The following is a 15,660-nucleotide window of genomic DNA, read 5'->3' on the forward strand; positions in this document are numbered from 1 at the left end:
CACGGGCGTCAGCGCCGAGTTCCCAACAGATCGTACCATCGGTGCGACCACAACAACTCGCGCCAGCGGTGCGATTCAAAACAACTGTCTGCCAGCGATGAGATCGCGACAACGGAGGCCAGCAACGAAGAGATGCAGTTGACTGTATGCTGAACAGCTCAACAACGATCCGGGAGCAGTGCAACGAGCCCTGTGTGATGACTGGTTGCCTGCAGCGGAACGACTGCGCTGAACTCTTGGCTGCGAGGTTTGGTGAGTGCGGGACTTTCTTCTTCTGAGCTTTGCCAGGCTTTTGTTAGTGTTAGAAACAGAGCTGGTAATTGTGGTTGTCGTTGCTGCCGGGTTAGTTTGCGGCAAGACAATAATAGGCAGTAGAGAAAGCAGCATTCAGAGCAGCCATGGATTTGAAGTCGTTGCGCAAACCGAAATTGTTGGAGCTTGCAAGAGAGTTGGGTCTGGATGTCTCAGACAAACTCAGAAAACCGGAACTGCTAAAGGCTATTCTTGAGTTAGAAGCTGAGGATGACGAGCTGTCGGAATGCCTTGAGACCATTGAGGAAAGGGAGACTGCAAAAAGACAGGAGCGCGAACTTAAAGAACAGAAAGAAAAAGAAGAGCGCGAAAGTAAAGAACAGAAAGAGCGAGAGCAACAAGAGAAAAAAGAAGAGCGTGACCGTCAACACGCTTTGGAAATGAAGCGTCTCGAGATAGAGATGGAACGCGCTCGTAATGGAAGTCAGGCACACGGTGCAGGAGAACGCGTATTGTTCAAAATGACTGACCTGATGCGGCCGTTTAAGCTTGGAGAGGACATTGGTTTGTTCCTGGTTAACTTTGAGCGAACGTGCGAGAAGCAGGGGTTCTCTCGGGAAACGTGGCCACAGCGCTTGCTCACTTTGTTACCCGGCGAGGCGGCCGACGTAGTCGCTCGCTTGGATAGAGAGGAGGCAGAGGATTTCGACAAAGTGAAATCGAGTCTGCTAAAAAAGTACCGGCTGTCTGCGGAGGCGTTCCGTCGGAAGTTTCGGGAAAATGAGAAAGGCAGAAGTGAGTCATACACAGAGTTTGCGTACAGGCTAATGTCAAACATGCAGGAGTGGCTCAAAGAAGAGAAAGCGTTTGGTGACCACGATAAAGTTCTGCAGTGTTTCGGGCTAGAACAGTTTTATAGTCGGTTACCGGAGAACGTGCGGTACTGGGTCTTGGATAGGCCAGACGTTTGTACGGTGGCTAAAGCCGCTGAGCTAGCCGAGGAGTTTGTGACGCGTCGGGCTCGCGGAGCTAAGGACGGTCAAAAGGGTGAATTTGGCTCGAAGTTTGAGAGGCCGAAATTCACGCCCATGAGATTAAAGAGGGACACGCGTAGTGAGGATGCGAGTGAAAGCAGTCCGACCAAACGTAAAGAGACGGCGGCAGCCGAAGCCAAACGCAGAAAGCGGTTCGAGATGAGGCGAGCGCGCGTTTGTTATACGTGCCAGAAGCCGGGTCACTTTTCGGCGCAGTGTCCGGAAACAACACCAAAAGTTGTGTTTTTTTTCAATAGGCAGCACTGACGAGAACATGAAGCTTCTCGAGCCTTACATGCGAGACCTCCTCGTGAACGGGAAAGAGTGCCGAGTGCTTCGCGATTCCGCAGCTACGATGGATGTAGTTCACCCCTCTTACGTAGAACCCCATATGCTCACGGGCGAGTGCGCGTGGATCAAGCAAGCCGTGGAAGCTCATAGCGTGTGTCTGCCGGTAGCAAAAGTGCTTATTGAAGGACCTTTCGGAGCGCTTGAGACGGAGGCGGCAGTGTCATCTATGCTGCCCCCCCAGTACCCGTACCTATTTTCAAACAGGTCCGATCACCTCCTGCGCGAGAAGGGGCTTTTGTTTGGTGAGGCTACCGTTCAGGCCTTAACCAGATCGAAGGTTCGGGAGCTCGCTGCAAAGGCGGTAGTTGCGGGGCCGATGTTATCAAACAACGAAAAAGGGTCAGAGGCGCAGCAAGCCGATATTCAGAGCACGCCCGAACTGAATAAAATTGAGCCTGTAGCGTTGAAGGCGCCAGATACTGGAGAGGAAAATCCCGATTCGGGAAAGTTAGAAGAGCTATCTACTGATTTGCTCATCACGCCTACGTCAGACGGACTTGATAGGTTGCTAAAAGTCAGCCGGTCGGCTTTGATAGCCGAGCAAAAGAAGGATGGTAGCCTAGAAAACATACGCTGCAATGTCAAGGAAGGTATCGCCAGGAAAAATGCGCGTTTTGTGGAAAGAGGTGGAGTCCTGTACCGGAAGTATCTAGACCGCAGAGGAGTGGAGTTCGATCAGCTGATCGTGCCTCAATGCTATCGTCAGGATCTGTTGCGCTTGACGCATGGGGGTTCGTGGTCCGGACACCTAGGAGTTAAGAAAACTAAGGACCGTCTCTTGCAAGAGTACTATTGGCCAGGGTGTTTTCGGGACGCAGACCACTTCGTGAGGTCATGTGACACCTGTCAGCGGGTGGGCAAACCAGGGGACAAATCGAGGGCGCCGTTGAAATTGGTACCTATCATTACGGAGCCTTTTAGACGGCTCGTTATTGATACAGTGGGACCTCTGCCGGTAACAGCCACGGGGTACAGACACATTTTGACTGTGATCTGCCCAGCGACAAAGTTCCCTGAAGCAGTGCCGCTTAAAGAACTCAGCTCAGTTGAGATAGTCAATGCACTACTGTCCATATTTGCGCGAGTTGGTTTTCCTGCGGAAATCCAATCAGATCAGGGCACAGTGTTTACTAGCGCTTTGACGACAACTTTTCTCGAAAGGTGTGGGGTAAAGCTGCTACACAGCTGAGTGTACCACCCACAGTCGAATTCCGTTGAGAAGCTCCACGCCGTCATGAAGCGCGTGTTGAGAGCCTTGTGTTTTGAACATCGAACTGACTGGGAGCTGTGTCTGCCTGGGGTGATGTTTGCTTTAAGGACCGCGCCGCATGCAGCTACGGGGTTTCGCCAGCTGAGCTGGTGTACGGTCGCTCGCTTCGGTCTCCGCTTCGCATGCTTCGAGAATCGTGGGAAGGCAGGGGCGACGACCCAGTCGTGGTGGAGTACGTGCTTAAGCTCCTCGAACGCTTAAGAAGGGCACAGGAGTTGTCAGGTGAAGCAATGACAAAGGCCCAGCAGAGGGCCAAGGTTTATTATGATCGGACCGCCAGGGCCCGTCGTTTTGAGGTGGGCGATGAGGTCATGATATTGCGCACATCGCTAAACAACAAACTAGACGTGCAGTGGGAGGGCCCAGCACGAATTGTTCAGAAACTGTCGGACGTTAACTACGTAGTAAGTCTGCCAGGAAAGTGGAAAGCACAGCAAGTTTACCACTGTAATCTGCTCAAACCTTATAGACAAAGGGAAGCAGTGGTGTGCATGATGGTAAACGTTCCTGAAGAGCTTCCGGTCGAGCTTCCGGGACTAGGCTCAGTGACGAACAGGGAAGACACCGGTCAAGTCATTAGTGACTTAGTCAGTGGAGCATCGCTGTCGCCTGAGCAGAAAACCGAACTACACCAGCTATTACAAGAGTTTCAAGGTCTGTTCTCTGAGAGGCCTGGTAGGACTTCTGTCCTTACTCATGATATAGAACTTACCTCCCCAGAGCCAGTACGATCCAAGGCGTATCGGGTGTCACCCCGCCAGAGCGATATTATGGAGGCTGAGGTAAAGAAAATGCTACAGCTCGGTGTTATTGAGGCAGGTGAGAGTGATTATACCTCCCCTTTGATTTTAGTTGAGGTACCGGGCAAGGAACCTCGTCCTTGCGTCGACTACCGCAGGCTTAATTCCATCACTAAGGATCAAATTTATCCGATCCCTAACATCGAGGAGCGCCTTGAGAAAGTTAGTAGCGCTCAGTTTATTTCCACCCTAGATCTTGTCAGGGGTTATTGGCAGGTTCCACTTACAAAAGAGGCTAGTAGGTATGCGGCGTTCATTTCACCAATGGGAACATTCCGTCCTAAAGTGTTGAGTTTTGGTTTGAAGAACGCGCCATACTGTTTTTCAAGCCTCATGGATAAAGTGTTGCGGGGACAGCAAGAATTCGCTTTACTGTATCTAGACGACGTAGCGATATTCTCCGCATCCTGGTCTGAGCATATGGCACACTTGCGGGCAGTGCTAACCCGCCTGCGCGAAGCGGGCTTGACAGTAAAGGCTCCTAAGTGCCAGTTAGCACAGGCCGAGGTTGTCTACCTCGGTCACGTGATTGGTCAGGGTCGTCGCCGCCCCTCTGAAATAAAGGTGGCCGCTGTGCGAGACTTCCCGCAACCGCGCACGAAGACCGATATTCGGTCGTTCTTAGGTGTCGCCGGCTACTATCAGAGGTACATCCCCAGGTACTCTGATATCGCGGCTCCCCTGACGGATGCTCTAAGAAAGACAGAGCCCCAAACAGTCGTCTGGGACGAGACAAAGGAAAGAGCTTTTAGCGCCCTAAAGAGTGCCCTAACAAGCCAGCCTGTGCTACGATCGCCAGACTATACAAAAGGGTTCGTTGTTCAGTGCGATGCTAGTGAGCGAGGCATGGGCGTTGTACTGTGCCAACGGGAAAAGGGAGAAGTAGAACACCCCGTCCTGTATGCTAGTCGTAAGCTGACCAGTCGTGAGCAGGCGTATAGCGCCACCGAGAAAGAGTGTGCATGTCTCGTGTGGGCCGTTCAGAAATTGTCATGCTATCTAGCCGGCTCGAGGTTTATCATTGAGACGGATCACTGCCCTCTCCAATGGCTGCAGACCATCTCTCCCAAAAATGGCCGCCTCCTGCGCTGGAGCCTCGCTTTGCAACAATATTCCTTTGAGGTGTGTTACAAAAAGGGGAGTCTCAACGGTAACGCCGATGGCTTAAGTCGAAGCCCCTAACGTAGGAATCAGCCTCAAAATTGTTTGTTACTGATGTTTTTCTTCCTGAGGCAGGATTGTTTAACATATTGCTTTTGTTTAGTGTTTCAAAGTGATGATATGCTTTCTAGTGCAATTTTCCAATTTGTGGACGCGTTCTGAGTGATGCTAGACTACTGTAAGGAACTAGGCAGTGGTATAAAAGGGGAAAGAGCCTGGCAGGGCTTAGTGAGGGTTGTGCCGTGCTTGCTGACTGAGCGGTTGAGTTTCAGCGTAGTTCTAACGCTTGCCGGGAACGAGAACAAAAATGTGAACTCTCCCAAGTCACTTTGCAGTGTCCTGTGCGAACCTGAACGAGAGAACGAGGCCTTCTCTGCGCGCTGCGCTCAAGAAACGTCGAGGGACGCCCGACTTCGGTTATGAGCATCATCGAGCGACATCCCTCCGGACAGCGGATGCAGTCCCCTGTCCATCGGGATCTCCTTCCCCCGGCGGGGCGGTCTGTTGCGTTTCGCCTGCGACGCGCGGTTTTGCCGGCGCGACTGCGGCGGGGCGGCAGACATTTTGGCCCGTTCGGCGTCGCCGCAACGCTCCCCGCCAGGCGTTTCCAGGCGTTTCCAGGCATTTCCAGGCGTTTCCAGGCGTTTCCAGGCATGTTCCGATGCCACGTGTCTTCATGTGCGTGTGTGAGTGTATGTGCCATTGTGCCCGAACGGCGGCGATGCGACAGCAGGGGGTCACCCTCTCCTTCCAGTCATTGTGCCCGACCAGAGGCGCTACGAGAGCCGAAGTTACCTTCTCCTCCCAGTCTTTGTGCCCGACCGGCGGCGCTACGACAGTGTGCGTCACCATTAGCCCATTGTACAATCACGTGCTCGTCTATTGAGGGGTTCCTTCTTGCCCTCAACTGCGAGAGTATAAAAACAGCTGCCCCCGGACGCCAAAAAGGGAGGGCTCCGATTTCTTCTGTTGAGTAAAGTGCTCTCCCGTCTCTCTACTTCGGTCAACCTGACCGCCAACTCTTTGCAATGTTAAAATAAACAAGTTGTTTTGTTGTTACCAGTCGACTCATGCTTTGCCGGGACCTTCGGATGCTTCCAGTTGTACCCCAGGCCGCCAGGCCAACGCTACCCTTGGGGCTTGCGACCCAGGTACAACCACGGGCGTCAGCGCCGAGTTCCCAACAGATCGTACCATCGGTGCGACCACAACAACTCGCGCCAGCGGTGCGATCCAAACAGTACGCGCACACCTCACGGGTAGACATCAACAAAACGTCATCGAAATCTTCGCCAGGAGGTAGTTTACCTCCGGTCGCGTGAGCAGACGTGCGCGTAGTCACAGCTGAGCACCATTCACACATCTCATACAAATGTATACAAAGCGAACAGATAATGAAGCCTTACAACTTACCTTGCATCTTCAAGAAGGTAAGGCGTGCAAACACGGACACAAAAGAACCATACAACACAAACGCCGACTATCAATTGAAGGGCGCACTGTGGCGCAAAAGAAAGTAGACACAAAACTTATCTGCGCATGCTCAGGTATTTCCGCCACAGTGCACCCTTCAATTGATAGTCGGCGTTCGTTATCTGAATCTCTTGTGTCCGTGTTTGCACGCCTGCCTTCTTTCAAAATGAATCCCTGCCAGCAAGCTCAACTTTCTGTGGTTCTACACTTGCGATTTTTACGTTTTCATTTCAATTAGAAACAAGTATTTCTCCTATGGATTCCTTGGCTTCATTATCTGTTGGCGTCATATGGTTGCGACGATGACCCCTCCGGTTCCCACTTCTCTCGTTCTCATACAAGTTAAATACGATACCTGACGTACCTCGGCCACCTACGGCCACAGTACGTCCGACTCGAATAACGGTGTGCAAAATTTATATATTATAAAAGCAGAGTAGACAGACTCAAAGAACAGTCAAGTCTGTCCTGGCAGCGCTGTGCATGAGAGAACTAAGCACCGAATACAAGCGCCGTGAACGCACTGAAAACTTCGTTCATATGCTACTCCCTCTCAGCAGTAGCTGCTACCACCCCACATCAACTATCTGCCCTGAATAAATATTCCTGGTTACCCTCTCTATCCAGCCTTGCCATTTCGAATTCTTACAAGGCAATAAGCCACAACCCATGAACGTGGTTTTGATTTCGTTGCTCGGTGGTAGAACGTCGGCAGCTAACTTGTGCAGACTGGACTATAGGATGTGCGCCGATTTCTAGAACTGCATAACTTTAATGATCTAAGAAATATATCGAGGCAGTGTTCCTTAACACAACACACGATGCCGATTGCCAGCTAAGAACACCCGTTGTCGTCGTGACTTCTCTGCTTCCAATCCTGTCAGCACATCGAACGAAACGACGTGAATGGTGTGACGCGATATCAACGCTGACGCAAAATATACCTGCCGACACTTTTCCTTCGTCACGCCCACTTCCACAGACACAGTCAAGAGGCGCACATAATCAATATTTTAAAGAATGATTAACTGAGAAATGCGGCTGCGATAATTGGCCTCTCTCTAGCGTTTCCTTTTTTCGGCTTAACAGGCAGTGCGCACTGAAACAAGCACACGTGCAAATGACTTCGCTCTGACGTAAGTAAAAAGGTGTACGCCTTAATATTGAATGCCAAGACAAATAGTAAACGTTTTGTCTTTCTTGAATGTTTTTCTCCTTGCATTTTACAATAATTTGTGGCCGGACGGTTTCACTTACTGCTAATATTGTGATAACGCGAACTACAGTCAATTAGTCTTGTCGCGATACAGGGCTCTCACCTTTGCACCGCGTCGTTGATTACGTCCATCGACTGATTAAACAGACTGATCTATACGTCAGTGTTTGTGATGTTACAGGAATTTCTAAGTTTTACGTAAGGATGCGATGCGCGGGAATCGGAGCCAAATTCTCACATTAAAGCTTGCCTGGGGAAAGCTTTTGTTGCATAGATATTGCGTTAAGATTGACAAAATTTTGGTGTCGTGACCATGAAGAAACGTCATCGATATAAGAGAGAGCCAAAGTGTACACGAACACATGATGTTATTTGAACCGCATTCAAACAGAGAATTGGATATACAGCAATTTCATAATCTATCTATCTCTCTTGAATACTCTCGCGTAACTGAATGCAACGAATACTGCTATTCAATGTATTCGTTCCATCGTCCATGCGAACATCCTGGTACAATGAATGGCTGGCTGCTTACTGGCCCCTTTAGGCCCCCACATTATGAAGCGTAATCTTGTCCAGACTACCTTGACCTAACACAACATAAATTTCAGGAAATTGAAATATCTCCGCCAACCAATTGAATTTGGCAATCTTGCGACTGAATGAGCTGCCGTACATTGAACATTTGTACGATACTGTAAAAAATCTATTTTTGGCTGGTTAGTCGGACGTTGCAAGTACGTGAAGTACCATGAGACTAATAGCATCCATGTTATCTCGTTATTTGCGCTGCTAGCTTCTATTGCGGTGGGCACTCCCAGATTAGCATTTTTTTAAACCCACCTAGTAATCAATCCGCAAAGTGTAAACCCGCACCGTCGAACTGTCATCAGCGTTCGTTGTAGTCACAGCCACGTCTAATGAGAAACAGCTTGCACAAACTAATACACAGTCGGCACGCCATCGTTTTCTTTGCGCCACCACTGTCACCGTAACGACGTTATCTCGTCGTTCTCGTCACGCCAGCTCTTGTTGTTTTCGGTTGCACTTAAGACTGTTTTATTGTGAGTGACCCCTTGCAATTCTTTATAATTAGGGTTGTTAGCCAGAAGCAGGCTGGTAGGAAATACCACAAGCTTTGCGCGAGTGTGCATGACCTAGCCAGCTCACTCACCTCAACTGCGTTTTGTTCTACAGTTAGCTACACGGCAGGTAGCGGGCGTTAGAATGTCTCTTGAAACCACCAAAATTTGAAACAGGCACATCACTGAAAGACAGCGAAAGGAGACAACGAAAGTTTCATTTGCCACTATCTTTTTCGCGGTTGCCTCAGAAAAAGTTGTTTTCCCCGAATAGCCTTGAATAACAAGTCCAAACGATAACAAGTTTATTGCCATCATCATTAACGAAAATAACGACATGCTTGCAAGAACTGACTGCTCAGCAGCTGAATGCTGTGCGAGTTCACTGAGGTCAGAGCGCGGTGTAAACTCGCCATGCCTGATGACACGCGCAGTCTTCCCGTACATATCCAACTTGGCTGAGGGAAATGCTATCACGAGCAGTGATCACAATACGACCATTGAGTACCATTGAACGGTGCATAATGGTCACTGTTATCCTGTACAGATATCTTGAAGTGTTGGTCCCCGCCATAAGGCTACTAGCCTCAGCTCAGCCATAAGGCTGAGCCATAGGACGTAAGGCTGGGGCTCAGCCGTAAGGTTACTAGCTAGCTTCGTGAAGGGGCGATGAGTGCGGTGAGGAACAGCGGAAGATCGCTGCCGTTGAGCGCAGCGACTCTGCCGTGCCCGTCAAGAGTTCACAAAACGTCGTCAGCGTGCCACGAAGTCGTTGGGTCGGTTCACTTGTAAGCAGTGGGCGCATGGCTTCAAAGTCTTCTGGATGCTTGACGTGATGAATCTCATTCGTTTTTACTCCCACGGTGCATTTTGGACGGCGGTGGTTCATCGCAAACATGAAATAAAATATTCTCACAAGCTCGTAGTGTGATGCGTTGACTAAGTTTACACTCTGGCATGGGCGTCTTCGCGCATATTTGAACTATGTAAAATGAGCAGTCGCACATACTGCGATGAAACGTGCTAGTGTCCCCTCACTAGTGACAAAGTCTACAGCCGTCCATCCGGTGGTGGGGCAACGAGCTGACGACCAAGTTGACGGTGTGCTGCACTACAGTGAGGCTTGTCACACAGTCACGTGAACACGTCGAAAGAAGAAAATTATAGAAGCTACGCGCGTGGAGCTTTCTTCAGTCCTTTCATCTGTGCGGAATTGATGCCAGCCGTCCTGGATTTGCCCTGCATAACGAAGATCACACATAAGAATCGGTCGCCGACACAGTCAGTTGTGTCCGGGTTTACAAGACATTAGGAAATTTTAGCACGGTGGTCACTTACTAGTGCAAACTTATAACAAAGATGTCGGAAGACATATTAAGTGCCATCTCTTCTTGATGGCGACATCGTGTGATGTTGACACCACAACACCTTATAGCCATTTATCTGTTAATTACACGACTCTTCTGGAAAGAAGGCATTCAAAAATACTTTCGCGACTAGTGCGTCGCTGCCGACATGTTAACACTAGTAGTATAAGTCCGTCTTTAAAACAAAGATTATGCGTAGTTTTGTTGAACAGCGTCAGCGCAGTCGTTTGTATATATATGGTCTGTGTATTCCAATATCCGGATACACTAGTACGTATCCGCTATGCATATTGCCATAAAGCTTTTGATTATATGTAAGATGCACGCTTCCCCAAATATGGCACTTCGAGCACTATATCTTTACGTTCCTTATATAGCTATAGGTGTTAAAACCTTCCCAGTGCAACAGAGGTTAGCTGGGGCTTACAGGGCGCATTAGTTTCCAGCAGTCGCTACCTCACCTGCATGTAAAAGATGAACACCATGATGGCGCAGATGCACGAGCCGATGCCACCAATGATGAGGCCAGATGCGATCGTTGCGTTGCCCACTTTCTGCGGGAACTCCACCTTCTGCCGGAACTCTTCTGCCATGGAAGGTGCAAGCTCTGCCCGCTGCACAGAAGCAAATGAGGAATAATTTAACGCGAGAGGAAGCGGACGAAGGCAGAGAAGTTAACCAGGATTGCGCGAAGTTAATTCACCTAGGAGAATGGGGATTGTATTATAGGCGAGAAACCTTGCCGGCTGCGAGGTTCGCGAAAAGGCTGACTTTTAATGTGGACTACGGAAGTGGCCCAAGATCGCGTGGTGCGATGTGTTCGTCGCATATACAAGTGCAAAAGTAAAGTTCAAATTTCAGGCTGATTGCAAACTGCATTCGTGGCTCAATTAAATTTGCTTCTGTAAAGGTTTTTTTGGCGCCGATGCATTCATTTGGTTATTCGTGAAATATTTTAGCATTCACGAACCAGCACGAACAAAAATGGACGCACGTCTCCCTTTTCCTTACCTCTTCAATCCAGACGACTGGAAATATGGTGTCTTGCACGTTTTTCAACAACCTGCGGAAAGACCGCATCAACATATGTAATTCAGCCAGTTCTGATCTCCTACAAATAAAAGAGAGAATGGTATTTGTCATATCTAACACTTTTTAATCGAAAGTTTCCTTCTGCAGAGCAAGACGCTCACGTCAAGGAGCGCCGGTCGCTCCTCGCGCGTGTATATTCTTGTCGCGCAGCATTCGGGTCACTGCGCTCCCGTTGGTTCGTGGGCTCGATTTCCGGCCGGGGCGGATGCATTTTAGAGATCGTATGCGGTGACGCCCCCTCGCACGTTAGTCTGTTTCGCGAAGCTTTACTTATTTTTGTTTGTCACGCAGTGCATCACCACCCCTGCGACCCTCCGCTGATCCCGGACGCTGAACCCGGCACACACACAACACACGCTCATGAGTGCGGCCCGAAACCGGGCACTTGGCATGCGTTCAGGTCACATGCACGGCTTCGTCGTCACTTACGCCAGTCTCTCGTTGCTCCTGAGATCCACGTTGATTTGAAGCCTCTTCGATGCCCGCATTACAAGGCCCGTCAGCTGCGGGAGCAAAAGAAACAATGTCGGTGATCAATTGACATCAAGCGTAGCTACTTAATTGTAAGAAAGAGATAAAATGACTCATTTGGTACTACTTCTTCCAGCGTCAGAACCTTACCGAAAATAAATGGCCTGCCTTTCTGCGCGATGCATTCGTTTTGGGGGAAACCGCGCACTTCTTCAAACCAGCGTTCGCGCCTTGCTGAGCCCTTCCACTACAAAAATTCTCTACTGAGCAGAGAAGCGTACGAACGCCGAGTACGACAAAGGCTGAGCACCGGCTGACAATAGCTCCACGATCTCTCTGTAGTTCACCGTCTGTACGATTCTCGCAGTGGCATCACACTGCATAGATGAGAACGCTCTTGCATTTTGTTATACCGAAACTGTTGTTGGTGTCAGGCAGGCGCTATTTCTCTAGTATGTCAAGGAACTACGCGCAGTTCTATTGGAACCAGTGCCGTTCCGTGCATGTAAAAGATGTGACTCCAGCGTCGTTCCTGGTAAACGACGGTGGTCATTATATGCATCGCCGTAAATCAGAGTTGACCCAACGTTGCCTCATTGCACTCGCCCAATGTCCGCATTCTGGGTCGATGATTTTTTAGGCATTGAGGTGATCGAGAATATGGCTCCTGTGTTCGCCAGTTAGCCCCTGCCAGCAACCGCTGCTTTCTAAGCTAGTGCAGTGGCATAAACCACCCTGCCGACTGACACTGACTTTTCCGGTAGGTACGTAATTGATCACTACGAAACTCGTAATGTTTTGGTATCAACACGGTGGCTCACCGCTGTAATGCAGAGGAGACCAGCAGGACACCAAGAGCTAAGCGTTTTCTTTTTTCTTTTCTAGCAAGCGCTTACCAAGATAGAGAGAAATAAATGATGCATAGAAAGGCAGGGAGGTTAACCCTTACCAAGACAAGCGAGTGTTACCCTGTGTGCGAAAAAACGCGTCAACTTGAGGACGGTGGTTGTTCGCGTAGAAACACAGCATATATGAAAGCGTAATGAAGCTATCTAAAAACGTCTCACGCCAGCATCCAAAACTAAGGGGAAAGGCGATCGCTGCCGTTTTTCCTACCGGGAACTGAATGATCACTTTTTTCGATGCAACGACCGGTTACGCAGAGGACCGCCAAAGAAACTGTCGCGCTCATCGCAAATATAGCAGGCTTCAACAATTTCTCACAAAGCTTTATGTGCAAACACCAAGTTCGCGGTACCCTACGTCATGCGACCGACATTGCTCTCTCTTTGTGAGAGAAATGCAACATCATCCTAGAGCAGTTTCCAAGTCGGTGCATGCAATACCAAGTATACCAACGGCTAAGAGCTCTCTGGACACTGTTCACGCGAGGCCTTACGCGACCCGTGTTGTCCTGCACTGGCAAATGTTGTTGTTTTGTTGCCGTGGTTTTGTTTTGTTTCCACTGGGTACTGCCACGGCAACCATGCGTGAACGCTGCACGTACCACACAGTATTGCGTACGTGTTAAGATCTTAGTGCTTTATGACAAGTCGGCAGATGCAAACATCAGAGAAGAACTCTTAGACGTTGCCACACAGGACAGTGAACGATGCAAAGCCCCTGCTGGGCACCACGCACCACGAAGCGTGAAGCTGGTGGGCCAAGGCTTTCACACTTTCTACGATTGCTTGAAGGTGGTTTGCTTTACCGATCCACCGTACAATATATGCAAGAAGCGCCTCTTCCCTTTATTTTCTTGCATGCGTTACTAAACACTATGAGTAGAGAGGTAAGCGACCGCAATTCCTGTGGCCGCACCATCCAGCCTCCCGTCCAAAGTGGAAGACACTCGTCAAGGACACGCCATGTAGCGTGACTCATAGCTCAGCGAAGAAGGCGCGGTGCCTCGATCTGTTGCAGCAGCCAGCTCACCGGGTGTATGTCGAGGAAGGTCTCGTGCATCTCCTTGACGGGCCTGAGTCCGTGAACGGCACGCACAAAGCCCTCGTCGCCGTTGTAGAAGTGCGGCGAAGAGAGCACGATGGGTGCCCCCTTGCGGCAGGCGGCCACGTGCGTGATGCCGCTCTTGGGGCACACGGGTGCCGTGAGGCAGAAGCAGCGGTTCTCCTCGCGGATGTCCGCAGACTCGAACAGCGACGCCGGGATGGTGAAGCGCCAGGCACGGATGCCGTGAACCTCGGTTTCCTTCTCGTAGCGGAAGTACATGGACCTGCGGCGCCATTAAAGCGCCTTTATTTTCTGCCTGGGGCGGTACTGTGAGTGCTCTCAAAATCGGTCATGCTAGCTAATCTGATTTTTCGGAAAGATTGGATGCCCTTTGTAGACGATCAGACGGGACAGGCCTGTCCCTTGTGATCGTCTACAAAGCGCATCCAAACTTTCCAAATACAATGAACCAACTTGCCCAACAACGTATTCTGCTTAGCTAATCTGAGCCGATCAGTGATGATATGACCGAAATTGGAGCCAATCAGAGAAGACAAGATGCACGAAATTGACAAGATGCTGGAGCATGATCGCGGCTACTAACGATAACTTAATTGCCCGAAACACCAACCCGTCAGTGGCTGTTCCTGAACCAGAGGCTCTTCCCACAAGAAGATGACGCATTAGCTTGGCCGCCCGCGGAGAAGACGGCACGTGAGCGCGCGTCGATGGCGGCATGACTCAGCGTGTCCGTCAGGTTACACGGGAAGGCGACCGCGCATCGGCGAGCACATTCATCCATGCGCAAGTTGCAAGCCGCTACGTCACGGCGCGAGGGAGCGTGTCAACGGCTTTGCGAACAGCCACTGTCAGCTTACACCGCCGATGCAGAATGACACGCGCTCGCGTATTCACTATCGCACTTTAGTCAGCGCGGCAAAGAAAGACCTGTTCGCAATTCGATCAACAGTTACAAAATAAACAAGGTAGAGAAGGCTATGCGACGGCGCAGGGGCAGCGATGAGACAAACACAGCGACATGACTCAGCGCTAAGTCTCGCCTCCCCCTGTGTTGTTTCTTTTTTTTTGTTGTTGTTGTTGTTACATTTTCCACGCATAATCAAGAATTTTTGTCTATTTATAGCCATACAAGCACTGAAAACTGCGGAATTGGTTGACAGTTTCGTTCGAAATACTTGCAGGATGCTTCAGTAGTGGCTCCAAATGTTTTTTCAAGATTAACGAAGTCCTTATTGAATCACATGCAATCGCATGTTCACATACTAAGGCACATCAATAAATCACCGAGAAAATATGTGGTCTGCTGCCGTGCAGCTTCTTACAATGCGTTAACCTCGCACACTCTTCCTACGCCACCATGCATGAAGAGGCAGTGAGGGCAGATAGTAGGCGACTGGACCCCCGAACGTCCGACTCATTTTTCACGCAAATGAAAAGGGCATTTCTCATGCGTCAAAATACATGGTTGATAACGCTTCAAGCACATGTATGCGCAGTCTTAATAGTAATTTTCTGTTAAACGCGATCTTGTTTTATCGCACCCCGTCTTCGGTGAAGATGAACGCGTGACGAAATATGCGACCCTGCTTACTTGTCTTAACTCAGCGTTTTCGTCAGAAACGAGAACAGCCAATAATTTAGTTCCTAATTCTGATTCAATTCTCTATATCCGTCGTCGATAAGAAGAGGGAATTCACGGAATCTCTCACGAGTCCACGTCCCAAGCGATGCAAGGTGTCATGGCATTCACGGAAAGAGCCTAAAATAACAAGTTTGTATTGTGTCTTGAAGAAAAGAAAAAAACGAGCTGGAATATAAAACAAATGAGATAATAGGAAGCATCCCATAATCTTGATAGGTTTTGTTTTTGTTTTATTACTACTTGCTTGCTACTGATTTAGAAGATGGGAGGTGTTCGCTGATGGGAGTGATTGAAATTCTCCCTTCAACTTGATTCATTCTTTTATTTTTTTAGCAATCTCTGTGCGTAGCTGTTGTGTCAACTTGTTACAGCACAAATTTGAGATACCTGTCATGACTTCGAAGGAAACAACACAAATTCGAGACTCCTGGCGCTCACTGGTCTTGAAAAACAAGAAAATCAATAAGTAGCATGTTCT

The 15,660-nt window shown here is 49.4% G+C and overlaps 1 protein-coding gene across 1 annotated transcript in view; it reads right to left on the bottom strand.

Annotated features, from left to right (window-relative positions):
* Positions 1–8,927: 8,927 nt before the first annotated feature.
* Positions 8,928–15,660, bottom strand: part of LOC142578845 (lysosome membrane protein 2-like) — a 68,141-nt gene continuing 61,408 nt past the window's right edge. Inside the window, exons 8-12 of the mRNA XM_075688479.1 lie at positions 13,505–13,802; positions 11,528–11,601; positions 11,018–11,069; positions 10,468–10,620; positions 8,928–9,878 (exon numbers count right to left, since the gene is read on the bottom strand). Coding sequence (XP_075544594.1) covers positions 9,810–9,878; positions 10,468–10,620; positions 11,018–11,069; positions 11,528–11,601; positions 13,505–13,802 — 646 coding nt within the window. The 3' untranslated portion in view covers positions 8,928–9,809. The remainder of the gene's footprint in view (positions 9,879–10,467; positions 10,621–11,017; positions 11,070–11,527; positions 11,602–13,504; positions 13,803–15,660) is intronic.

Source organism: Dermacentor variabilis, chromosome 4 (assembly GCF_050947875.1).
Source record: "Dermacentor variabilis isolate Ectoservices chromosome 4, ASM5094787v1, whole genome shotgun sequence".
Taxonomy (NCBI): domain Eukaryota; kingdom Metazoa; phylum Arthropoda; class Arachnida; order Ixodida; family Ixodidae; genus Dermacentor; species Dermacentor variabilis.